This window comes from Zingiber officinale, chromosome 9A (genome assembly GCF_018446385.1).
Source record: "Zingiber officinale cultivar Zhangliang chromosome 9A, Zo_v1.1, whole genome shotgun sequence".
NCBI lineage: Eukaryota > Viridiplantae > Streptophyta > Magnoliopsida > Zingiberales > Zingiberaceae > Zingiber > Zingiber officinale.
Genome location: NC_056002.1, coordinates 60,664,031 through 60,691,911, shown reverse-complemented (window position 1 = coordinate 60,691,911; position 27,881 = coordinate 60,664,031). Strand labels below are relative to the sequence as shown.

The window sequence follows — 27,881 nt, the reverse complement described above, 5'->3', positions numbered from 1 at the left end:
TAGCAGACGTCTGCAATTATTTTGGCGTGCCGCTCGGAAGTTTAGTACCAAACACCTTCCGTCTCCTCTGCGGCGTTGTCGTTTTGTTCAAGATTCACAACATTCCCCTCCGCCCGGAGGTCTTCTTTTATTTCTATTATCCTAAGCAAGCCGAGCCGGGCACCTTTATGTTCCAAGCTCGGCCCGGTTTGGTCTTCTTCAATAAACTACCCACTTCCAATAAACATTGGAAGGACTATTATTTCTACCTCCGCATGCCCAGTCAGCCAAACTTTCCGACCCAGTGGCAAGTCAGTCTACCTCCCCCTCCCGAACTGAAGAAATTCAAGACCCGACCGGACTATCTTCACGCCGCAAATGTACTAGCCGGTCTACGACTTGACATCAACAAGCTTCTTCACGAGGGAGTGATGTACATTTTTGGGCTGAGTCCTATACGGACCCCACTTCCGACCGGCTTCGGTAAGAACTTTGCTTTGGCACTTGCTTTAATTGCTAACTGATTTCTTTTTCTCTTCATGCAGCTGACATCGTCATGGACTCGGTGATGGCCGGCGTTCTAAAGAGAAAGGCAGCAGCGCTGGAGGCTGTGGCGGCCAAAGAAATGAAGGCGCTGGGTATTCAGCCGGTCGGTTCTCACGAAGGAGAAAGCGGCACCCAGGCTGAATCGGCCGCTCAGGCCTCTCAACAGCATGTGGACAGCGGCGCTACCCCCTCCAGGGAACCAACGGCCCCCGAGGAAGGGTCCGTTCGGGAGGAGGATCAGCCGCTGCAAAAGAGACGCCGAGTGGAGACCCCGCTACGCTCGGCAACCTCCGCGGTCCAACCCTCTGACCGGGCCGCCCCGACTGCGAAAGGGAAAGCGCCGGTGCCCGAGACCATTTCATCTGACCGGACGCCTTCTGACTGGGACGAGCTGACCGCTCCGGTCGAGGCTATTCCGGTTGAAGCCACTCCGGTCGACACTCTCCCCCCCGCTCGCCGTTCAGTCCAACGTTCGACCATCCATTCGCGGTCTTCTGCGCCAGCTTCTGATCCCGGTCGGGCGATCCCTGGTCACGGCCGCACAATACGGGTTACTCTTCATCTTCTAACTTTTGAAAGGGCCCCTCGCCGAGATGTGGGCCGACGCTCGGGCGCGCGTAGCACTGATCCCTCTCCAGAACTTAGCCAACAGCCACATGCAAGCGGCTACGGGGGTAAGTTCTTCGTTGCTTTTTGTTTTTTGTTTTGCCTAAAATATTCCCGCTCGGCTTCTAACAACTGCGCCTTCTCGTTTCAGAGGTGGGTGGAAGAGATAGCAGTTTCCAACCGTCTGGCTATGGCGGACGAGGAGATAAGGCAACTGCGGGCGGCAGTGGTCCGCGGCTCCCAAGGACCTTCCTACTCCGAACTGCAAAAGGAGTGAAGAAAACTCAAACTCTGCTGGCGGCCGAGCAGAAGAAAACAGTCGATCGGGCCCACGCCCTGGCCGAGTCCGAGCGACAAGTCAAGTCGCTTGACACAAAGATAACTCTAGCCACCACTCGGAAGAACACTGCCATCTCCGATCTGGAGAAGAAGAACGTGGAGGCCCGGGGCCTGGAGTTGAAGATAAAGGAGCCGACGAGCAGCTCGACGGAGAAGGCGAGCCGCTCGGTGACGCGGAGAAGATTGAGCGTTGAATGAGGCCCCGACAAGCTCCCAGGCAACCTTCAAGGAATACCAGATGCCGAGCCAAGCCGGATCGCCGCTCTAAGACAAAGTTACATCCGATCGCCCGAGTTCTCGGAGAAAATTTGCGAGCGGATGTACTCAGCCTTTGACCTGGCAATTACTGCCACTATGACCTATCTGAAGTCGAAGGGCCTTCTTCCGGAGTCCACCAATATTCCAGCCGGCGATCAAGTGGAGCTCTGAGCAACATTCCGAGGGACCTCTACGACTACATCGAGTAATTTTTGGCCACTAGGCCAACATGAACCTTTGTACTTAGGCCACTCGACCTAAGGTTCTAATTTTAATGAAATGCTTTCCTTTCGTGTACTCTATCTTTTTGCACTGTTCCCTGGCTAACACTTGTACGGTCCGCTCGTCTTCTATCACATCATACCTTGGGCATTCGAGGTGCATTCTTCCAGAATGAAGTGTTTTCCCCAGCTCTTCCGTCCGGCCGAATATCAATCTGGGCTGCTAGCCAGAATCGCTCGCTATAAGCCGATCCGAACCTTTTATACCTCGAGTCCGATCGGAAAATAGCTTCGGTCTGACAATCGGCGGGGAATACGAATAATCGCAGTGTCGACGATATTCCGCTCGGATTATTTATAGACGCCGGCTCGTCTCTTGATTTTTAACGACGGAGCTCGTCGGCGCGGATATTTATAGCCGGTCGGCGCGGCTCTCGATCTTTAACGACGGAGCTCGTCGGCGCGGATATTTATAGCCGGTCGGCGCGGCTCTCGATCTTTAACGACGGTGCTCGTCGGTATTCCGCTCGGAGGGTTTATAGACGCCGGCTCGTCTCTTGATCTTTAACGACGGTGCTCGTCGGCGCGGATATTTATAGCCGGTCGGCGTGGATCTTTAACGACGGAGCTCGTCGGTATTCCGCTCGGAGGGTTTATAGACGCTCTGCTCGCTCTTGATTTTAACGCGGTGCTCGTGGGCGGATATTTATAGCCGGGTCGCCGGCTCTCGATCTTTAACGACGGAGCTCGTCGGTATTCCGCTCGGAGGGTTTATAGACGCCTGCTCGTCTCTTGATTTTTAACGACGGTGCTCGTCGGGCGGATATTTATAGCCGGTCGGCGCGGCTCTCGATCTTTAACGACGGAGCTCGTCGGTATTCCGCCGGAGGGTTTATAGGCGCGCTCGTCTCTTGATTTTACACGGCGGTGCTCGTCGGGCGGATATTTATAGCGGTCGGCCGCGGCTCTCGATCTTTAACGACGGAGCTCGTCGGTATTCCGCTCGGAGGGTTTATACGCCGGCTCGTCTCTTGATTTTTAACGACGGTGCTCGTCGGCGCGGATATTTATAGCCGGTCGGTGCGGCTCTCGATCTTTAACGACGGAGCTCGTCGGTATTCCGCTCGGAGGGTTTATAGCGGCTCGTCTCTTGATTTTTAACGACGGTGCTCGTCGGCGCGGATATTTATAGGCGCGGCTCTCGATCTTTAACGACGGAGCTCGTCGGTATTCTCGGAGGGTTTATAGACGCCGTCTCGTCTCTACGCGGTGCTCGTCGGCGCGGATATTTATAGCCGGTCGGTGCGGCTCTCGATCTTTAACGACGGAGCTCGTCGGTATTCCGCTCGGAGGGTTTATAGGCTCGTCTCTTGATTTTTAACGACGGTGCTCGTCGGCGCGGATATTTATAGCCGGTCGGCGCGGCTCTCGATCTTTAACGACGGAGCTCGTCGGTATTCCGCTCGGAGGGTTTATAGACGCCGGCTCGTCTCTTGATTTTTAACGACGGTGCTCGTCGGCGCGGATATTTATAGCCGGGGAGCGGCTCTCGATCTTTAACGACTGAGCTCGTCGGTATTCCGCCGGAGGGTTTATAGACGCCGGCTCGTCTCTTGATTTTTAACGACGGTGCTCGTCGGGGCGGATATTTATAGCCGGTCGGCGCGGCTCGCGGTTTAACGTCTGGGCTAGACGTCAAGGCTAATTTTGACACTTCCGTTCGGAGTTGCTCTTCGCCTATCCCCCAGCTTGGATAATGCCCTCCTGGCCGCACGGCTCAGGATCTACTTCATCGAGTATTTTGGCTCGGATAATATACCTCCGCTCGAAGGGTACGGGGCCTTCGATCTTCGAGCGTTTGGCTTGACCAATTTAATTCCGGCCGAACGGCACGGGTTATTTGCTTACAAGTCTAACCACATAAACCTCCCGGCCGATCGGCCTGGGGGCCTTCGCGCTACGATGATAATGCCTTATATTCGCTCCTTTGACTTTTCATCTCTGCATTTCAAGTATTTAGTCGAAAAATGAAATACACAGGGTGATTTACAGTGATACACCTTTCACCCTGCCCGGTAAGGCTGGAGGTGGTTCGCGCTCCACGGTCTATCTAGCTGCCGTCCGTCTTCATCCTCCAGATAATACGCGCCCGAGCGGAGCTTCTCGATGATTTTGAAAGGGCCTGCCCATGGCGCTTCAAGCTTGCCGACGTCGCCGACCGGCTTGACTTTCTTCCAGACGAGATCGCCGACTTGGAACGATCTGGGAATTACGCGCCGGTTGTAGTTTTGCTTCATCCGCTGACGGTACGCCATCAGCCGAACGGACGCCTTTGCCCTCTCCTCTTCTACCAAGTCCAGCTCCATGTTTCTTCGTTCGGTGTTGTCATCATCATAGTTCTGGATCCTGGCTGACTCAACGCCGACTTCGACCGGTATGACAGCCTCACCGCCATATACCAAATGGAACGGTGTGACTCCCGTCCCTTCTTTTGGCGTCGTTCGGATAGCCCACAAGACGCTCGGCACCTCGTCCGGCCAACTCCCTCCTAAATGGTCGAGCCGAGCGCGCAGAATACGAAGAATTTCCCGGTTGGCGACTTCAGCTTGACCGTTGCTCTGAGGATAGGCCACGGATGTGAAATGTTGCTCAATGCCGTAGCTTTGGCACCAATCCTCCAACATCTTCCCTGTGAACTGCCGCCCGTTGTCGGACACCAGTCGGCGAGGGATGCCGAACCGACAAATGATGTGCTGCCAGATGAATTTTTTAACCATTTGCTCAGTGATCTTTGCTAGCGGCTCGGCCTCCACCCACTTGGAGAAATAGTCTACCGCCACTAGTAAAAATTTCCTCTGCCCGGTCGCCATCGGAAATGGACCTACAATATCCATTCCCCACTGATCGAACGGACATGAGATGGTTGATGCCTTCATCTCCTCTGCCGGTCGGTGGGAGAAGTTGTGATACTTCTGGCATGAAAGGCGTGTATCTGTCCGAGCGGCATCTGCTTGTAAAGTTGGCCAAAAGTATCCGGCCAAAAGGATCTTCTTGGCTAACGAGCGTCCGCCCGGATGACCTCCACATGATCCTTGATGTACTTCCTGGAGGATGTAAGCTGAGTCCTCCGAGCTTACACATTTTAGCAGAGGACGCGAGAAAGCTTTCTTGTAAAGCTGATCTCCGATGAGTGTAAACCGACCGGCTCTTCTTCTGAGGAGCCGGGCTGCATATTCATCGGATGGTGTGGTGCCCGAACGGAGGAATTCTATAATAGGTGTCCTCCAGTCACTTGGAAACGCGAGGCCTTGCATCCGGTCGACATGCGCCACCATCAGCGTTTTTTCAATTGGCTGCTGAATGGCGATCGGCGTTATTGAGCTCGCGAGTTTGGCCAACTCATCGGCCGCCTGGTTCTCCGTTCGGGGAATCTTCTGAATAAGCACCTCTCGGAAAGTAGCTTTGAGTTTCTCAAAGGCCTCAGCGTAGAGTTTAAGCCGAACACAGTTGATTTCAAAGGTGCCGGAAAGTTGCTGAGCGGCCAACTGTGAATCCGAATAGAGAGTTACCCGACCGGCCCCCACATGTCGTGCCGCCTGTAATCCGGCTATAAGGGCCTCATACTCTGCCTCATTGTTGGTGGCCTTGTAGTCCAGCCGGACGGATAGGTGCATCTTTTCTTCTTGCGGTGAGATAAGTAATATCCCAATCCCGCTTCCGAGTCGAGTGGAAGACCCATCCACATATATCTTCCACAGAGCTTCCGGCTCGGGCCTCTGCACTTCGGTCACAAAATCAGCCAAGGATTGGGCTTTAATCGCCGAGCGGGGCTGGTACTGGATGTCAAACTCGCTTAATTCTGTCGTCCACTTGATAAGCCGTCCGGACGCTTCTGGATTCAACAGGACTCTTCCGAGTGGACTGTTCGTCCGGACAATGATTGTGTGGGCCAAGAAATACGGTCGAAGGCGCCGAGCGGCTAGAACCAATGCAAAGGCCAACTTCTCGAGCCCGGTGTAGCGAGATTCAGCATCTTTCAAAATATGGCTCAGAAAATACACCGGCTGCTCTTCGCCGTTCGCCCTCACAAGTGCTGAGCCTACAGCATGCTCAGTTGACGACAAATACATATACAGTGACTCGCCTCCGATCGGCTTGGCCAGTACAGGCAGGGAATTCAGATATGTTTTCAACTCTTCAAATGCTCGGTCACACTCTTCGTTCCACTGGAACTTAGTAGCTTTGCGTAGGATCTTGAAGTATGGTAGGCTCCGGTCGACGGTTTTGGAGATGAATCTGGACAAAGCAGTTATCCGGCCGGTCAACCGCTGCACTTCCCTTGTGTTTCTGGGAGGAAGCATGTCTTGCAGAGCTTTCACCTTGTTGGGGTTGGCTTCAATTCCCCGCTCGGTCACTATATATCCCAAGAAACGCCCTCCTTTTGCTCCGAAGAGGCACTTTTGGGGATTTAGCTTGACTCCATATTTGCGCAGTGTTCGGAAGGTTTCTTCCATATCCTTGAAAAGATCGGCCGCTCGGACGGATTTGATAAGAATGTCGTCCACGTAAACTTCCAGGCCTGCACACCTTGTTCATCAAGCGTTGATAGGTGGCCCCGGCATTCTTCAATCCGAACGGCATCACATTGTAGCAATATGTGCCGTCGGCCGTTACGAAGCTCACCTTTTCTTGATCTTCGCGGGCGAGCGGTACCTGGTGATAGCCCTGGTAGGCGTCGAGCATGCAAATTAACTCACAGCCGGCCGTAGAGTCCACCAGCTGATCTATCCGGGGCAAAGGATAAAAATCTTTGGGACATGCTTTGTTTAAGTCCCGAAAGTCAATGCAAACTCGCCACTTGCCGCCCGGCTTGGAGACCAATACCACGTTGGCTAGCCAGCTCGGGAACTGCACCTCGCGTATGTGGCCGGCCTCCAGAAGTTTCTCTACTTCCGCCCGGATTATGGCATTCTGCTCGGCGCTAAAATCTCTTTTTTTCTGCTTTACTGGCCGAGCGTCAGGTCGGACATGCAACTCATGTTGCGCTAGGCTAGGCGAAATTCCGGGCAACTCGTGTGTCGACCAAACAAAGACATCATGATTTTGCTGGAGGCATTGGATCAGCTTCTTCTTCTGTTTTTCCTCTAGATCTGAGGCGATGAAAGTGGTGGCCTCCGATCGGGTCGGATGGATCTGAACTTCCTCCTTTTCATCATAAATTAAAGCAGGAGATTTCTCGGTTATGGCGTGTACCTCGATTCGGGGGACCTTAGCGGAAGAAGCTTCGCTCGGATCATCTCTATATAGCAACGCCGAGTTGATCTCCCGCACTTCTCCAACTTTGTCCTCCACGGGAAATTTATCTTCGGTGGAAGGTTGAGACAACCGCTCGGAATTCGCGAGCGCCGGCCGTCCCAAAATGACGTTGTAGGATGAGGGAGAGTCAACCACCAAGTTTGTTGTCCTGGTCCTCCTGAGCGGCTCTTCTCCCAGCGAGGTGGGACCGACCGGTAGAACTTCATTGCCCGTAAACCCGTAGAGCGGGTCGTCATTGGAGCAGCTCGGCTCGATCAATTTGCAGCTCGAACGCCTTCTTGAATAGTATGTTGACCGAGCTCCCTGTGTCAACAAATATGCGGTGAATGGTGTAATTTGCTATTACCGCTTTAATGAGCAAAGCGTCGTCGTGGGGTACTCTCCTTCCAAGTCTCCGGGCCCGAAAGTGATTTCCGGTCCACTTGCTCGCTCTTGGCTACAACCGACTGGACAGCTGCCGGACGCCCGCCTTTCTTGCTCGGTTGGAGTCTCCTCCGTCGGCCCACCAGCAATAACGTTGATTTCGCCGGGAAGTATTGCTGTTTTCTTCCTCCCGAGTGGATGGTCGGGACCGTTCCCTGGACGTCCGGCGACTCTCCTGTCTTGGGGATCTATGCCGATCGGACGTATGGTGATGTCGCCTCTCTATGCGGGTCCGGTCGGCTTCCTGGGTCCTTTGCCTCGTGTTGAGGGGAGGAGACCGTCGTTCGGCTCTCCGGGGAACAGGATTGGACACAAAGGGAAGGCTTCGGCAATCCCTCGTGTTGTGCGTATCCGTTTGGTGGAATTTGCAGAACATTGGGGTCCACCTCTTCTTTGGCTTGGGCCGAGCGGCAGCCACTTCTTGCACGTGCGATCTGGTGTGGGGAGATCGAATTGCTTCAGCCCTTGGTCCTCTAGGTGGTTGCTGAGCGGAGTGCTGCTTCCGCTCGGCATGAACAAGGAGCTTCCTTTTTCCGAGCGGCTTGCGCTTCTTCCACGTTTATGTATTCGTTGGTCCGATGTAGCATGTGATCATAGTCTCGGGCGGCTTTCGGATGAGCGACCAAGAAGTCCCCATCAACAAGGCCTTGTGTGAAGGCGTTCATCATCGTTTGAGGTGGCCGCTGGGATGTCCATCGCCACTTGGTTGAATCACTGGATGTAAGCTCGGAGCGATTCTTTGGTTCTTGCTTGATGGCGAACAAGCTAACGCTTGTTTTCTTGACTGCTGGCGAAGTGGTGGAGGAAGGCCGTTCGAAGTCCTTGAAGCTTGTGATGGATCCGTCCTGCAGCCTCCGAGCCGATCCCGAGAGCGTGGTAAGGAAGACTCGGCACTTCACTCCATCAGTGTATTGGTGGAGCGTGGCGGTATTATCAAACTTACCCAAATGATCATCCGGGTCCGTTGTTCCATTATACTCGCCGATCGTAGGGGGCACGTAGTGCTTGGGCAGAGGATCTCGCAGAATGGCTTCCGAAAATTGGCGGTTGGTCCGCTCGGGAGATGAGTCCGTCCGGGGAGCTTTCCCCTTCCTGTCATCCCGCCTTGGCATTTCATCTGAGGAAGATCCTATATCTCTTCGGGCTGGCGTGGCTCCAGGGGTGCGAAATAAGGCCCGGTGGAATGCGACGGTGGCTGGAGGTGCTTCCGCTCGGCCCCCCGACGCGGACGTTGCTTGTTGCTCCGCCCGCTCGGCGGATGCTTTTTGCTTTTGCTCCACGAGTTTGGCGGCCCTTATCTCGACCAGAGCGTCGAGTTCCTCCCTTGAAAGCGTCACCGTGTGCTGTCGTCCAGCCTCGTCCATTGTCTCTGCTCGGATGCAGGAGCGTTCCCACAGACGGCGCCAATTTGATCCTGTCCGAACCAGAAGTCAACAGACGCTGGGCACGTGACGCTCCAAGGCTCGCTGATGTAGGTCTCCAACTAGTGTCGAGATGCTCCGGCTATCCTGCACAGAAGTCGAGCCGGGAAGGGGATTCCCAGCGACGACCCTCCGACGCTCAAGTCAGGTAAATCACGATGAACAAGGTGGCTCCAGAAGTCTCAGAGTACATACCAGCCTCCTTTGTCGATGAAACCTGAGGTTCTTTATATAGAGCTGTGAAAGGTTTGGGCACGCGTACCAAGGTGCATAAGTGTCCCCGGTCCTATCCTAGGTATGCGGCTGTCAGAAAGCTTACCTGTCCTTTCCTAGGTACGCGGCTGTCAGAAAGTTTACCTGACCCATATCGCTACAGTCAGAGCATGCCCTCGATGGGACAGCAGAATCCCCTGTCACAAGATTTGGAGCATGACACACACGTGAAACCTACAGGTTGTCAGAGAAAGAAATCCTCTGGCCCTTTCCTTTGCTCCAAACTTGTAGTCCGAGCGGAAAGATACCTAAACATCCGACCGGACATCCGCAGTGATTTACTTGTGCTTTGTGGAGACTAACAAACAGGGGTGCTTTATGACTGTGATCGGTCAAAAGGTCAGCTCGGTCCATGACCTTTTTAACTGAGCGTCGGAACCCCGATTTGACAGGGTGCCTACCAACTATAAGTGCAAACCGGCCGGACCCTTCCGGGTACTCGATTCCATCGGCCGGCCGGCAGTCCAGTCGGACCGGCCATCTATGGCCGTCCGTCCGGTCGGACCACACTCTCCTCTGGGTGGGCGACTGTTCCGGTGACTTCCACTTGGCGTTGACTTTGCAAGAGAAGGGGGGGCCCGCTCTTACTACCGGATCAGACATTAAGGTAGACTGTTCTCTTAGAACTAAGAACAATATAGGTGTATTTTATTCATTAGTTGATACATGTTTAGTGGAGTTATCTACCGGTACCTGGTGTGTAGATACAAGATGCCATTAATCATGTCTGCAATTCATTGCAGGGTTCCAGGAAACCCAACAACTAAATGAAAGGTAAATCACCGTCCACATGGGCACTACTGTAAAAGTGGTAGCTATTGCAGTGGGAGATGTTTATCCTTTGATAAGAATAAAATATGGATTTTAAGTAATTGTCTTTACATACCAAGTTTAGAAAGAACCTGATTTCAGTTTCTAAACTATTATAGATATTGTGTCTATTTTGATAACAAAGTTGTTATCAAGAAAAATAGGAAAGTTATCTATTCTGGTATGATGGTTGACAATTTATAATCCAATAACTCCCACGATGCAACAAATGGAAATTAGTCACACATCTTCTAATTTTAAGAGAAAGCAACCTTCGGAAATGAACCAATTATATCTTTGGCATCTAAAGCTAGGTTATATTAACTTAAGTAGGATTCATTGGTAGCTGATGAACTTTTGTGTTCATTAGTAGTGGAAATCTTTCCAACCTACAAGTCTTACTTGAAAGGAAAAATAACCAAGAAGCTTTTAAGTCTAAGGGGTATGGAGCCAAAGATATGATGGAATTGGTTCATTCTGATTTGTGTGATCCTATGACTATCCAGGCAAGAGGTAGTATCGAATATTTCATCTATTTTATAGATAACTATTCAAGATACAAATACATTTACTTAATGTGCCGCAAGACTAAGTACTTTGATTAGTTCAAAGAGTACAAGGCTGATGCGGAGAAATGTTAAAGTAAAAGTATTAAGTCACTATGGTAAGATCGTAGTGGCAAGTACCTCTTAGGATAATTTGGGAGTCACTTATCAGAAGTCGGGACTCAATCCTAACTAACTGCACCTGGTACACCCCAACAGAGTGGTGTAGTAGAAAGAAGGTATAAGGCTCTTATGGAATAATTAGATCGATGATGAGTTATTACCAAATTTGTTTTAAGGATATACACTAGAAACAGAAGTAAACATAATATCTTCTAAAGTCAGAACTCTCTACTCCCATAGAATTGCAGAATGGGCGTAAGCCTAGTCTGAAGTATATTCGGATTTGGGTGGTCTAGCACATAAGAGACACTGATAAGTTGGGCAGGAGTTCACTTGTTTGTGAGTTATCCTAGAGAAACAAAAGTAAGTTTATAGTCTTAAAAATCAGAAGGTCATTATCAATGACCGATTTTTAGAATAGGACTATGTAATAAACCACATGCCCATAAGTAAATTTGTTCTTAAGGAAATAATAAAGGACATGTCTAATCTAGTACCAACTGTACAAGATGAAATATCACAAGAAACTGCAACACGTATCATAAGAGATACACAATTACAGATAGTGCCTCTTCGTAGTGGGAGGGTTGTCAAGCAACCTAAGAGATTCATGTTTTGGGAGAGTCTTTGGACTTGATCCCAAATAAACATGAGCCTGATCCCGGACATATGATGAAGCACTCCAAGATAAAGATCCAACATCAAAGAGTAATAAATAATGTAATTAGAATATATATATTCGATAAAACTGGAAGCTTGTAGAACCACCGGATGGTGTAAAAGCCTTTGGGTGTAAAAGGTCTATAATAGGAAAAGAGGATAGACAGAAGGTAGAAACTTTCAAAAGCAAGGCTTGATGAAAAGGAAACTTTTTCACCGGTAGCCATGTTTAAGTCTATCGATTCTTTTATCTATTTGGCAAGTGGATGTCAAGACATTCCTTAATGGAAGTCTTGAAGATAGCATCCACATAAAGCAAACCAGAAGGGTTCATTATAAAGGGCTAAGAGCATCTTGTGTGAAAGCTCAATCAGTCTATGGACTGAGGCAAAGCTTCAAGGTCTTGGAACATCCAGTTTATCAAAGTAATCTAGACCTTTGGATTTATTGAGTAAACGGATAAGTCTTGTGTATACAAATGGTGTGATGGAAACGTGGTGGTGTTTCTTGTACTATACGTAGATAACAATTTTGGTAGTTGGAAACAATATCAAAATGTTGTCAGAAGTAAGGGTATGGTTGTCCAAATAATTCGATATAAAAGACTTGGGAGAATGTATATATTTTTGTGATCAAAGTAATAAGGGATCGCAAGAAAAATATATATAGATATATCCCGAGTTTAATATATCGAAAAAATCCTTACTCGTTTTTAGCATGCAAAACTCCTAGAAAGGTTTCTTACCTTTTAAGCATGGAGTGTTTTTATCTAAAGAGATGTCTTCGATGACATCAAAGGAGATTGAGGACATGTAGGCAGTTCTTTATGCTTCGGCAGTTAGACAACCTAATGTATGCTATGCACGAGATCAGAAATCTGTTTTGCCAAGGGCATAGTTAGCAGATATCAAAGTAACCCTAGACAAGGACATTGGACTGCAGTAAAGCATATAAGTACCTTAGAGGCACTAGAGATTATATGCTAGTTTACAAGGCAGTTATTTTGGTCCCTGTGGGTTGCATGGATTTTAACTTCCAATCGGATAGGGACAATATTAAGTCAACCTCGGGGTTTTGTGTTTACTTTAGGAGGTAAAGTCATAACTATGGAAGAGTGATAAGCATAGGTGTTTATCTGGACTCCACCATAGAAGCTTAGTATATGGCAAGCCTCTAAGGTAGCCATAAAAGCTGAATGACTCAATAACCTCAAGATAGATTTAGATATGATTTCTGGTTTGTCCAAAGATTATTACAATTTATTGTAATAATGTTGGTGCAGTAACAAACTCGAAGAAACCATAAGTCTATAAGGCAAGAAAACACAATAGAGCGCAAGTACCACCCAATACGAGAAATCGTATAAACGAGGAGAAGTTGTTGCCGCCTAGATTGCATCAGATGATAACCTAAGGTCCTTAAGGCAAGAGCTTTTGAAAGGCATGGGAGTCAGAAGTATAGCGGGGGATCTGGCAGCTTAGTCTTTTAGTATAAGTGGGAGATTGTTAGAGTGTATACTAAAAGCCTAGCTTTTGGTATAAATATTTATCTAGAAATAAGAATCACATTGGTCAAAAGTCTACATTTATGATAAATGTAGTTGCTCAATTAATTTATATTGTAGATAACATGGTGTGTGGTGTCACACACAGAAGATCATGTTATTGGTTCCTTATAAATTATAAACAGTAGCTCACGACCAAGATGGAAAGGAACAAACCATTGGAAGGTCGTAGTGTAATTAGGTATTAGTATATCTTAACTATATAATTACACTAGTACACTTAGAGTGTATTGAGTAGGACCATTTGAGGTCGTTCCTTTTATACTTTATAAAGGAACAAAGACCTCAGTTATTATGGAAGTGTGTGCTCTTAATCCTAATATAATAACAAGCATATATATTTGATATTTATTTCTTTAATTTATCAATGGGTGAGATTTAGTTCGATGAATCAATAAGCCCGATAAGTTGGGAAATGATATCACTTATAGTGTGTGTTGTTGATTATAGAAGGAAACTGTGTCCTAGTAATCTAGGTTGAGAATGTCCCCAAGAGGAGCTCATAAGGATTGTCATGTTAAACCCTGCAGGTGGACTTAGTCCGACATGACGATGAAGTTGAGTGGTACTACTCTTGGAGCTAGATATTAATTAAATGAGTTGTCAGTAACTCACTTAATTAGTGGACATTCGACATCTTAAACACAGGGAGACTAACACACTCATAATAAGAAGGAGCCCAAAATGTAATTTGGGATTGGTGCGGTAGTTCAATAATAGTTCTCTAGTGGAATGAATTATTATTGATCAAATTCAGTTGTGTGTTCGGGGCAACAACGGGATGCTTAATTTTATAGGGAGAACAAAACCAATTCCTCCTATAGGTCCCTATCGTCGCCTCTAGTATATAGAGATTTATACCCCCCGCATACCCACCTTCTTACCCATCCAATGGGGCCGGCCAAGACCAAGTGGATGAGTTAAGTTGGTGGCCGGCCAAAGCTTGGGTCCCAAGCTTGGGTGGCCGCCACTAGAATATTAAAAGGATTTTATTAAAATTATTTCTCATGTGGATATCATGTTTTAAAGAGAGTTTAAAATTAAAATTTCCTTTTATAGCTTTCTACAAAAGATTAAGAGAAGAGATTAATCTCTTTCCTTATTTGTAGTTTAAAAGGATGGTTTTAATTTTTGGTAAAAACTTTCCTTATTTGTAAATCATCTATATGTTTAAAAGAGAGTTTAAAATTTGAAATCTTTCCTTATTTGTTGATTAAAGGAGGATTTTAAATTTTAAGAAAACTTTCCTTTTTAAACATGTTCATGATTTAAAAGAAAGTTTAAAAAATTAAATATTCTCTTTTATAAGTTTCTACAAGAGATTAAGAAAAGATTTGATATCTTTCCTTATTTGTAGATTAAAAGAGATTTTAATTTTTAGAGATAACTTTCTTTTTATTCACATGTTTAAAAGAAAGATTTTAATTTATTAAATTTCCTTTTTATAAACCAACATGAAGGGAAAAATTATTGAGAAATTTTATAAAATTGGAAGCAAATAAGGAAGTTTTAATTGGTGTTTAAAATTTTATTTGCTTGGAGTTTTTGTTGTGGCCGGCCATTATAAAATTGAAAAGGAAATTGATTTTTAATTAAAATAAATTTTCCTTTTTCATGGCAAAAGAATTAAGGAAGTTTTCATTAAAATTTCCTTATTTGCCAAGATCAAGGATTATAAAAGAGGGGGTAGAGGAGGCTTCATGGCTAATGAATCTATTCTTTTCTCTCCTCTCTTTTCTTCTTGTGGCCGGCCCTAGCCTTTCTCCTTTCTTCTCTTTTGGTGGCCGAACCATACATCTCTTGGAGCTCATGTTGGTGGCCGGACCTAGGAAGGAGAAGAAGAAGAGGAGGAAGCCTCATCTTGAAGATCCCTTGGAGTATTGGTGGTGATCAAGTTCTTCTTCCTTGGAGGTGGTTCTTCTTGTGGCCGAACCTTGCTTGGAGAAGAAGAAGGTGCGTGGTGGTTCTCGTCTCGGAAGATTGTCGCCCACACGACGTCCGGGATAAGAAGAGGAATACGGTAGAAGATCAAGAGGTTTTTCTAAAAGGTATAACTAGTAATTTTTCTTTCCGCATCATACTAGTTATTTTTGGAAATAATACTAAATACAAGAGGCTTACGTTCTAGTGTTTCGAATATGGTTTTTCGAAGTTGTGTTCTTTTGTTTCTTTCTTTTCCTTGTGATTTGATTGTTTTCTTTGGTTAACCTAAAGTTATTTTAGGAAATTGAATATTAGCTTTCTATTAAAGGTTTTGTCTAGTCGGTGGTGGTTGCTCCCATATCCAAGAAGGCCATGTGCCTCGCCATGTCAGTACTGGGAACCTTTTATGGAAATTAATATTTAATGGAATTAATAACTTAAGGAGACTTGGGTCAAACGTGTTAAGTTCCGCAGGAGATCCAAGTCAAAACCTAAAAGAACAAATAAATTAAGTTTTGGATCAAACGTGTAAAGTTCCGCAGGCGATCCAGAATTTAATTTAAAAGAACACATGGTAGCTAGGAAAAGGTTCAGACCTTTGTACAAAATTTTTGTACAGTGGAACCTCTAGGTTTTCCGAGTAGCAACCAACAATTGTAAGCTTTGTGCTTGTATTTTGTTTCCCTTTCCTTCTTCTTGTACCGAGAGTCTTGTAGGGCTTCTCCGCCCTCGGTAGTTACCGAAAAGGAGTGTTTCATAGTGGAGGGTGCGTGCGTGGTGTGGATCCTTGGATTAGTCACCTCCTTTGGAGGTGGATACCAAGTAAAATCCTAGTGTTAGCGTGGTTGTATTTGTTTCTGTATTTTCCGCTGCATATTCTTGAAGAAACAAGCAACGCCGAGCAACGCCAAGCACCGAGCGAACGCGACGAGCTATTCACCCCCCCCTCTAGCTACTTTTGGTCCTAACATTTTATTGATATTTGAACTAATTCTAGACAATCCAAGATCTTAATTGATATTTCCAACATGTGCATGACTGTTGATTTATTAATTAAAATTAATAAATTATATGTAACCTCCGACCATATATAAAGATTAATACTTAATTATACAAATAAAATAAAATTAAGTAATTTAAACTCTATATTTTCATCGCCCAAGCTGCACAGTATTCAAATACAATGTATAATAATTATTTTCTTCACTTCTCCCTATATTTAAAATTTTAGATTTATCCCTATCCATAATTATGTAAGGTTCAGTGAAAATTGGTGAAGGTATAATTTTTTTTCTTACGCGAAAGTAATTTTTTTTCGTTTTCTTCTAGCTCTTTTACTTTCTCATGCATGCACGTGAGCCTAACATCTCAGTTCATCACTGACTTGATTGTAAAAGAGGGTAACACCGACAATGCCAACCTTCAACTGACAAGCTTTGTTTTGCAGGACACCAAGAGTGAATGCACCGACAAAAAACATCAATCATAGATCTGGGTGAATGACGAAGGGCACCATTAATGGATGCTTTTATATTTTTTTTATTTTTTTATGTATATTTTATTTCTCTGTGTACATCATTGATCCAACTAATCAATAATTAAAGAGTCGATCGACCTCAAAGACATGTGTGATTATTTTTCACATCAATTCAATATGCTTTTTTCCTCTTAATGTTATAAAAAAAAATCAAAAAAATAAGAACATAATTGTCTTTTATAATTTTGTTTTCACATTTGACTTTAGTTAAGGGAGTTAAGTATTATTTTTTAAATACAGAGAGATAAAATACTAACTAGAGGGGGATTGAAGGTGTCCCCAGGACGTAGTAAAGATGGGGAGTGCATGATTCTGTGGCTGAAAAGACCAGGGGTCGATCCCCGGGGTGTCACTGTCTGGGGTTAACGTCTCCGCTATGCACTTTCCACCTGTGTACCTGCATTTACCTCCCTCCATATCCGTGGAACCGGCTCTAGGGGGGTATCATCTCACTTGGTTTCCAGGATTCATAAACTCTAGTATTTAGCTTGGAGATCTAGAGTTCGAATCCTGGGGGAGGCAAAAATCCACTGCTAGGGGTGGAAAGTCCTAGTGAGTAACGGCACGACCAAAGGGTCGTCGGTCGACGACAAGAGAGGTCGCCAAATGGGCCGACGACATAAGGGCCGCCAGTTGGGCCGCCACAAGGGCCACCAAATGGGCCAAGAGGGTCGGGTCGTTACAATAAAAAGGTGCCTTTTTATTGTAACGACCCGGCCCTCTTGGCCCATTTGGCGGTCCATTTGGCGACCCTCGGGTCGTCAACCGTCGGCCCTTATGTCGTCGACCCATTTGGCGACCTTTAATGTATTAGAGTTTATGAATCCTGGTAACCAAGTGAGATGATCTCACTTGGTTACCAGGATTCATAAACTCTAATACTTAAGCCTGGAGGTTTAGAGTTCGAATCCTGGGTGAGGCAAAAATCCACTGCCAGGGGTGGAAAGTCCTAGTGAGTAACGGCACGACCAAGGGTCGTTGGTCGACGACCCGAGGGTCACCAAATGGGCCGCCAAATGGGCCAAGAGGGCCGGGTCGTTAGAGGGGGATTGAAGGCATTTTTTCCTTTTTAAAATTTGAATGGTATATTTCTATTTTAAAATTTTTGAATAATATAATTTCATGGGTCAATTTTTATCTTAAATATACCTAGAGAACTCTAAGTCATTTAAACTTAAATAAATGTCCTAAAACTTCCTTAATATATATGCCCTTAGTGAAAATTAAAAATAATAAATTTTGAATGGGTCAAGTATTGTTCTTAATTTACACTATTAAATTTAGATTAAAGGCATAAATATCTTAAAGGAGGTTTTTGAAAGTACATTGATTTAAATTTGAAATGATTTAAAATTCGTTTTATTAGTCGTTTTTAATGAAATTATAAAGAAAGAAGAAGGGTACTTCAAAAATATAATACCCAATTTATCTATTATGAAAGTTTGATACGTTGATTTAAATAATATTCTCTAGAGCGGCCCCATATACACTCTAAGAAGAGATGAATCATAATAAATATTTATCCTAATATAATGAATAAAATATTTTTATATCTATTAAAAATTGACCTAAAATTTATTATAATAAATACACGTACATGTATCAACCGCTTAAATCCGCGGTGATAATGTGATTCAGATGATATCTGAAACTGGCTTAAGTGGTTATCTTGCTGATTTTTATTATTGGTAATATACTACTATTTTTATAATATGAAGTCAATTAGGCGTAGAATGGAATTCTTTTTCTAAAGAAATTAAAGGGAAAAATAATTTTATTATATAATTTGAAAAAAGTAAAAAAAAAAAAAATTACGGCTACGTCATTCCATCTTCACGAGCCAAAAGGGCTATTTTTTTTTTAAATAATTAATTTTAAAAATGAACTGGTCAACGAATTGCTTACTGAGAGGTAGATGATGGAGGCGGCGATGAAGGTCCAGTAGCGGCCGAGGTGCGCGTCGGCGACGTAGGCGCCGACGACGGGCGTCAGCCAGACGGTTCCGACCCAGTTGGTGACGTTGTTGGCGGAGGCGACGGTGCCCTGGTGCAGCTTGTTGGTCAGGTACAGTATCAGATTGGAGGAGATGCCGTAGTACGCCATCCGCTCGAACGCCTCGTACGCTGCCAATCGATTCATCAGACGCCCGGAGGCGGCGATTGGGAACCAAAAGAAAGATAGCCGGAGGGGTAGTTCGTACCGACGATGAAGGAGCAGGCGGTCCACCCTCCCCGCTTGGACCGCAGCGCGGGGTTGCCTTTGAGATCGACGGTGCCGTCCTTGGTGTGCTCGCCGAGCACGGAATCTCCTCCGTTGGCGATGGCGGTGGTGGCGGTGACGGCCATGGCGATTGAGCGAGGTGGTTTGTTAACTATACGGTAGAGAAGATCGACTGAGAGTTATAACGCCAGCTGGTAAATGATTGATTGCTGTGGCAGAGCGTGCCAAAAAAATCTAAAGCGGTCCTTTGTTTCAGTTTGCGTGATACTTTTTTTTTCTTTAATAAATAAATAAAATAGCACTTCAAAAAATCTTTTATTTTAGTCAAAATTACATTAGCTATTTTTTTTATCTCAGTATTTCGCTTTTCACGGTCCAACTAATCCGGAAGATTATTAGTTTGATTTTCTTGGATTTTTTACCTGACTACTCAGATACAAAGGAAAGCATAAATACAAATGATATTTTAGTGGTTTTGTTAGTCAAAATTATATTATATTAATAGTTTATTACAGTAAAAAGAGGTTATTTGGGATAAATTCTGTGATGAATATTAAAAAAAAATCATGGTAAAAAATATTTACAACTAATTCTGTGATGAAATTTTTTTCATTAAAAATTTTCATTGTAAATATTGCGTTGCTAAATTCTATGATGAAAACATGTAAATTCATCGTCAATTCTACGAAGAAATTTTTTTGTCACCAAATATTACAATTTTGTAATGAAAATAAAATTCATCGCAAAATTATTAATTACAAATCTACGATGAAATTCTCTTGTCGTCCCAAATTTGATGACTAAAACGATTTTCATTGTAGAATTGACAAAGAAAATCCATTCGTCGCCAAATTTAGGACAAATGGTTTCATTGTAAATATGAGATTGACCGCCAATATACTAATTCGCCAAATTTATGAAAAAATAGGATTCGTCTTAAATTTGGGGACGAATACATATATTTGTGACGAATCCATGGATTTATCACGAATCCATGGATTCGTCGCCGATTCAACTATAAATTTGTCAATTCTACGATGAACTCATAGATTTGTCATAAAATTGACGACGAATTCATGGATACATCGCAAATTGTGAAGCATAGTATAACTATGATAATTTGGCGATAAAAAGTTTTCATCTCCAAATCTATCCCAAAACATTACTCTTTTAGCCAGATCATAGCCATTTATGTATTTTATTATGTTAATACAATGCATCACATCCAGATTCAAATCTATTTATAAATCATCCTATTTATATACATCTAACGCATTTAACATACAACTCCTATTTAACAACACATTCTATTTAACATACAACTCCTATTTAACAACACATCCTTTTTAACCTACCCATCCTATTTAACATATACATCACATCTTATTCACGACATATACATTCTGTTTACATTTCAAACAAATCTAGAATCATACAAGTTAAAATTGTCAAAATGAAATCATACAAAAAAAGTCAAAAGAAACCTATCAAATCGAAACCATACAAATAAGTCAAACGAAATATATCGTCCATACAAATTATCATATCCAAAAATATCTAACATTCTCTAAGAAATTAAACAAGTCAATTCATATGAAAAACATCACTAAATTATCTTCTTCTTCCTTGACAAACACTTTCTTCTTCTTCTTCCATTTTTCGTCTTTTCCTACGTTAAAATAAACAAACAAAAGTATCATTTATAACAAAAAAAAAAAAAAATCCTATAAAAACTAACACAACTTAATACTTACTTTCTCTAACATGAATTTGAAATTTGTACCAGTTTACTTGTAATCACCAATCTTGTTCGAAATAAATTAACAATATTAATAAAAAAAAATGAAAGGTTCACAATTAAATAATTAAAATTAAAAATACCAATTAAATAATATTCAGACATAAAAAAGTCATGAAAATCATCGCCACCATCATTGTCGTCATTACCACCATCATCATCTCCACTATCATTACTAAAATGGGGAAGAACCTGACTTGGAGCGGACCTTAACTGAAGATGTTGCATTATGAAATATTGTTTTCAGCTCAACTAGCTAATTTCATAATCCCTTTGCAACATTTCTTGATCCCTTTGGGCCATTTATTTATTCCTTTGCAATATTATCTCCTTCAAATGACTAACCTCTCTAGTCAAGTTATTTATTTAGGTCCTTACTACTGATGGGGTGGAAAATATGTACTAGAAACTATATGAGTTCTACTCAAGGAACTCATTCTCAATATCCTTCTCCCTTTAGGGCTCCCACTCGCCTCCAACCATAAACTAATATTATTCTATCTTTATAATTTCATCCAATAAACCATAAAAATCATTGCTAGCACTTCCATCATTGGATAACTAAACACAAACTCTACTATTCATTATAGTTTTAGTCATTATATGTTTTTGTGTATGCAAATTATATCTATTTATGAAATATATTGGTCAAGTATGTACTAATATTTTTGGATCCCATGACAGATGGATTAATAAATCATGTTCAAGGTGAACTTAATTAACTTGAACCTAAAGTTAAATATGCCAATTGTTAAAAGTTTATATACATGTAAACCCAATTTAGATTATCAACTTATATATGATTTGAACTATGGTGAAATTCTTCTTCGCATACGCGATCAAACTCTTGTGTCGACAATTCAGAATATAAGTTTTAAAAAATCCTACCATAAAAAATAATAAATTATAACATAAACAATTTATGACATAAGAAATATATGATTATAAAAAAAATATATATTACTCATAATATAATGATACTTTTGGACAATTCAGTAAAATATATGTTTGGATTGCTCACCATTCTTGACTAGTCAAGTATCTTTACTTGCATGGTCCATTTAGTGGATCAAAGAAAAAGAATTGAGAATGAGTTCAAATTGGGATAAATAGGACCCTTGTTATTTCTTCCCGCTCTCTTCGTCTTTTACTCGGAACTTGAGGCTCAAAGTAATATAATACAAAAGTTGTTACTTCCTCCACAATGTATGCATTAACAATAGATGCTTCAACTCATGTCTTATTTTTTACTTTTTTCTTCAAATGATATAGGAATCTGATGGTAATAAAATAAATTTTATTAGATATTAATATATAATAAAATTAGTAAATTTTTATGCTTTCATATTGTCGAAGTATAGAAGATGAAAAATTTACCTTTCAAATAGATACATTCATTGAAAATGGACAGGTCCTTCAACTTTAGCCTCACATGGCAAGTGAATCAAAAGATTTTCCATGAAATCAAAAAATAAGAGTGCAAATATCTTTTCCAAATTACAAAAAATGATTGGAGCATCTCTTTCTAATATCTTCATGCGTGAATGTCTCAAAACTATTGAGTAAATATTATGTAGGAAAGTCCTTAACTCTGTAATGGTACCTCATAAAAAATTTGGTAAGAGTTCCTTAAAATTAATAGGAATGAGCCATTGTATGTATATATGGTAGTCATGACTTTTCAAACCAATCAATTTGTATTCCTTCATATTGACATATCTTCCAAGATTTGAGACATTACCATTTGGAAATTTCAATGAATTCAATCATTCACAAACAACACATCTCTGATCCTTATTCAATGTATAAACTATCTTTGGCTTTGGTCCCCTATGTTGGTATAATTTGCACTAACGGTCTAACTCAGGTTTTGATAAATGACAAGTGAGTTAAGTTAGATGTTATCGTAATCTAACCTTGTTACTAAGTGTGCAGGATTGACTAACTCGAGGGGTCAAGAAGACCTGACACCGGGTAGGAAGTCTAGTCAGGATGTTTGATTACCAAGGGATAAAGTCCAGATGTGTGATTCCGATAGGAGATTGGGATGTGCGATTCTCGAGTGGCAAAGTCCAGAAGTGTAATTCCAGTAGAAAGACCTGGTGGGTCAGATTGACATCAAGGAGGTAACTTGACACACAGTAAGTAAAGGTAAGTCACTGGAGGAGAGTGACTAAGTAAGGATGCATACCGGTTAAGGGGATAGTAGACGTCGATCCAATTTAGGTTTATTTTAAAAACTTAAATTGAGACCCTGACTAGATCCTGGTCGAGAAGATAGGGTCTAAGTCATAAATTAATCATATTATTATTATGCTAATATTGTTTTCCAGGTTAGATTATTGTTGTGTTGGACTAACCTAACTTGCAAGGCGAAAGGAGCAAAAAGGCCTCGGGTGAAGAGTACCCGAGGTGCCTTCAAGCATTGGAAGGTGCTTTCACACTATTCAGGGAAGGTGCCTTCGGTGCTATGGAAGGCACCTGCCGAGGTATAAAATTTAGATTTCATCGTAGATAAGGAGCAACAAAAGAGGAATAGGATTTGGCCTATGGAAGACGCCTTCAAGACTATGGAATGTACCTTCCACACCCTTTAAACGTGTATCTCAAGGAGCATTCAACACATAACTTCTATACGAGCTTCTACACGTCCAATCAGCTTTCTAATTGCTCTGACTTGCTGCTGCTGTCCCACTATGACTCTACTACGCCCGACTGCCGCCGATAAGCCTTCCAAACACTGAGCTTGAGCTGACTGACTACAAACAGTGTCTGGTAACAAAGTTAATTATTGTACTTAATTTCTGCAAATGAGAAGTGTAGCGTGTTACACTTCTCCGACTATCTTGTACTCAATTTTCTCTTCCGGCAGTTCTAGAAGAGGTTTTTAGTGGATTATCTATCGATAGGTCCACAAGACCTGGGTCTTGGAGTAGGAGTTGTCGAAGGCTCCAAACCAAATAAAAACTGAACGCGTTCTCTACTTACTTTTCTATTTCACTTTCTTACTTAGTTTTCGCTGTGCACTTTGATTTAAAAATTGAAAAGTAAATTTTTGAAAATCATGTGATTCAACCCTCCTCTCATATGTGTCTCAATCTAACAAGTGGTATCAGAGTAAGTTCTGCTCTGAATTGGTGTAACCACCAATCAAGCTAGGGGAACCATTGTTTTTCGGATTTCTATTTTTTGTAGCTTATTTGAATTGGTAAAATTTACCTCTTCAAATAATTTTTTCTTGTTCGGTTTTTACTTGAAGTTTATGCAACACTACTCGAGTTGTCGACATATTTCTTTTTCTCAAACACTACTAATCTAAGACCAAGTCTTGGTACCTCCTTCTAGTTTTCCTTTTTAGAAATCAAATGACCCAACTTGAGGAATTCAACACAGCTCGTCCTCCTCTCTTTAATGGAAATGAATTTCCATATTGGAAGAAGAGGATGGAAGTTTACTTGAAGACAGATATCGCGCAATGGTTCACCATCCAACTAGAGTACCGGGTGCCTATAGATGAAGCAACAAAAGTACCACTCGATCCAGAAAGATAGAGTCCAGAAGATAAAAAGAAGGCCCAGATCAACTCCAAAGCATTGAACACGATCCAGTATAGACTCACAAAAGAAGAATTCAACTGAGTCGGCCCGCACGAGAATGCAAAGGAGCTATATGACAAGCCCATCGAGCTACACGAAGGAACTCCCGATTCAAAGGTAATGAAACATGACCTACTGCTTAATTCATTATTCAACATTAAAATGTAGAATGGTGAGACCGCGAATCATATCTATCCTCGAATCGAGGACATCAACGACCAAAGCCACTAGGAAAATGCTTAATGAATATCAACTACCAAAATATCTCTGGGCAGAAGTTGTTAGTACAACCTGCTATGTACAAAATAGGACAACAATAAACAAGAAACATAATAAAACCCCATTTAAAATTTACTATAATAAATTACCTAATATTAAATACTTTAAAGTATTTAGATGTCCTATTTACATGATAAACATAAGAGAATAGTTAGAAAAATTTACCTCAAAAGTAGAAAATAGAATCTTTGTAGGTTACTCCCTAAACAGTAGAGGATATAGAGTTTACAATAAAGTGCTCTATGAATTGAGGAAACAATTAATGTAAAATTTGATAAAATAACTAAAGAATCTAACTCAACTCAATCTTAATATTAACCAATTGATTTCGTTACAGCTAGCACTAATCTAGGGAGAGCAAGTGAAAACTCAATAAATGAATATGAAGATAAACAAAATCAACCACAAGAAAATGAACAAATACAAACTGAGCCTAGAACAATTAGAGTAAGTTCAGATCACCCAATTGATCAAATAATAGGTGATATGAAACTAAGGGTTCAAACTAGATCCTCATTTAGAAATTTAAGTCAAATATCCTTAATTTCTAAGGTTAGATCCAAAATTGTAGAAAAAATCCTTGGTTGATCCCGATTGGATTATTACTATGCAAGAAAAACTAGCCCAGTTTAAAAGAAACAAGTTTGGTACTTCATTCCTCTACCCAAGAATAAGAAATTCATAGAGACTAAGTGGGTATTTAGGAATAAGTTAAATGAAAAGGGGGAAATTGTAAGGAATAAAGCTAGACTAGTAGCTAAAGGGTTAAGTCAAGTAGAAGGACTTGACTATCATAAAACCTATGCCCCAATTGACAGACTTGAGTCAATTAGAATGCTACTAAGGTTTACAGCCTATAAAAGGTTTAAACTCTATCAAATGGATATCAAATTAGTCTTCTTAAATGAACTAATAAAATAAGAAGTATATGTAGGTCAACAACCTAGATTTGAAAACATAGAACACCCTGATTATGTTTTTAAATTAAAAAAGGCGCTATATGATCTAAAACAAGCACCTAGGGCTTGATATGAGCGATTATCCACCCATCTGATTTCAAAAGAATTCAAACATGGTTGAATTGATCCAACCTTGTTTGTAAAAACCTTTACATTTGAAATTTTTGTTGCCCAAGTCTACGTTGATGACATAATCTTTGGGTCCACAAACTCAAAATTTCTATAAGAATTTATTGACCTAATGGAACTAGAATTTGAAATGACTCTAGTAGGCAAGTTAATTTTCTTGTAGGCTTACAAATTAAATAAACTAATGAAGATAATTACATCTATCAAGAAAAATATACAAAGGAATTATTTAAAAAATTTAGAATGGATAATGCTAAAGAAATAAAAACACCAATGACAGTAAATGAAAATATAGATAGTGATAATAATGGAACACTAGTAGACTTAAAGTATTATAGAAGTGCCATAGGTAGCCTACTATACCTAACTGTAAGTTGACCTGACATACTATTTATAGTTAGTATGTATGCTAGATATCATACCTATACTAAGGAGTCCCATCTCAAACTTGTTAAATGAATTTTCAGATATCTAAAAGGTATTTAAAATATAGGAATGTGGTACCTTAAGACAACTAATTTTGACCTTTTAGGATATTCTGACTCAGACTATGCTAACTCTAAACTAGATAGAAAAATTACAAGTGGTGGATGCCAATTACTCGTACCATCACTTGTCAGCTAGTTTAGTAGAAAGCAATATTGTGTTGCTTTATCTACAATTAAGGGAGAATATATATTTATGGGTGAATATGTAACATAGTTATTGTGGATGATGCACACATTGCAAGACTTTAGCTTAAATTATAAAAATACAAAAATCTTCATTGATAACATAAGTTTAATAAATTTAACCAAAAATCTGGTGCATCATCTAAGAATCAAATATATAGAGGTTAAACATCATTTTGTAAGAGGTCATGTAGCTAAAAGTGTTATTAAATTCAACTATGTTGAGTCAAAATCAAATTTGGCCGACATATTTACTAAACCATTATCAGAACTCAAATTTAGCAACTTACAATGAAAATTAGGAATGTGTATGATAGACTAGGACTACTATTTTCAAATAATTTTCAAACGATTTGAAAAATCTAGGAAAAATTCTTTACTTATATTTTTCTAAAAATTCCCATTTCTTTAGAATTTTAAAATTAATTTTTATCTTAGTCTAGATCAGATTCATAGAAAGCATGTTCCTATAGATTTAGGTATTGAGCATCTCACAAACATAATAGGTCTACCTTGATTGTATATTCACAAACTTAGAATGACGTGAGATGCATATGGCTATTACCTAGATTTTATATGCTTATGTCAGTGCATCAACACAAGTCCGGGTAAAAAATACTAAAATTACAGAGATTAGGTTAAGTAATCCATGTTAGTTAAACACTGACTGGATACCAAGTGAACACTACTTAACATGACTAATCAAGTGAACATTGCTATCTTTTGATAATTAGTTAGTAACTAACGATTAGACATTTAAGACTAAATTTTTAGATGAATATTTTTTTTAAAAATATATCAGGTTTAGGGGGAGCATAATTGAAAATGATTTTCAAAATAATTCATTTCCTTTCCTAATACTTGTTGCAAAAATCACTTTTCAAATTGCTTTAAAAAATTCCTTTTCCAAAATACCTTTAAAATTACTTTTAGGATACTTGCTAGTACAAAAATTCTTATACTTTTTCAAACTATCTGCCTTGAAAAATGCAAGTGTTTTGAAAATCATATAAGCACATGTTGAAAAATATTTTAAAGGATATTTTCAAAAAATACTTTGGAAAATGTTTTAAAAAGTTTTATTCAAACGTTATCTTTTCACTCTAGAAAATATCTTTAAAAAACATCTTATATATTTTTATTAGAAAACTACTATGTAAATATTTCCAAATTTTTTTTCTTGAAGATTTTTTTGAAACTATCTTCAAAAATATTTTGAAACTACAATTTGCAAAGTAATTTCAATTATTTTTGAAATCTATCTTCAAATTGGTTTGCAAAATTTAGTTTTACAAATGCATGGCTTATGTTGCAAAATCAAATTTTCAAAGTGTTGAAATCCTTTGCACATTCATTTTTTTTTAAAATACTTTTAAACTTTTCTAACTCCTCTCTCCAATAAAACTGCAAGTTTTTTATCACTCTGCACTAATTATTACTTGCTCATCTATTTATAATTTGGTCTACATATCTACATTGTTTTTGATGAATGTCAAAGGGGAGGGCAAGGGTTAAGTAAGAAAAAAAAATTCAACTTGAAAATCTTAACCCTAAAATGATCAAGAGAATAAAATGACAATTGATCTTTCTTAAGTTTTTTTCTCTTGAATCAGTTATTATTGTTGGTGCAACCTTAGGTCAAGGTTGACCTGGTTGACCCGACTCGAGTTGACGTGACTCGAGTT

At 41.2% G+C, this 27,881-nt stretch overlaps 1 protein-coding gene across 1 annotated transcript in view; it reads right to left on the bottom strand.

Annotated features, from left to right (window-relative positions):
- LOC122021615 (protein NRT1/ PTR FAMILY 5.2-like) overlaps window positions 1-18,996 on the bottom strand; it is a 59,927-nt gene extending 40,931 nt beyond the window's left edge. Inside the window, exons 1-2 of the mRNA XM_042579750.1 lie at window positions 18,745-18,996; window positions 18,450-18,667 (exon numbers count right to left, since the gene is read on the bottom strand). Of these exons, the coding sequence (XP_042435684.1) occupies window positions 18,450-18,667; window positions 18,745-18,889 (363 nt within the window). The 5' untranslated portion in view covers window positions 18,890-18,996. The remainder of the gene's footprint in view (window positions 1-18,449; window positions 18,668-18,744) is intronic.
- Between the last annotated feature and the right edge of the window lie 8,885 nt (window positions 18,997-27,881).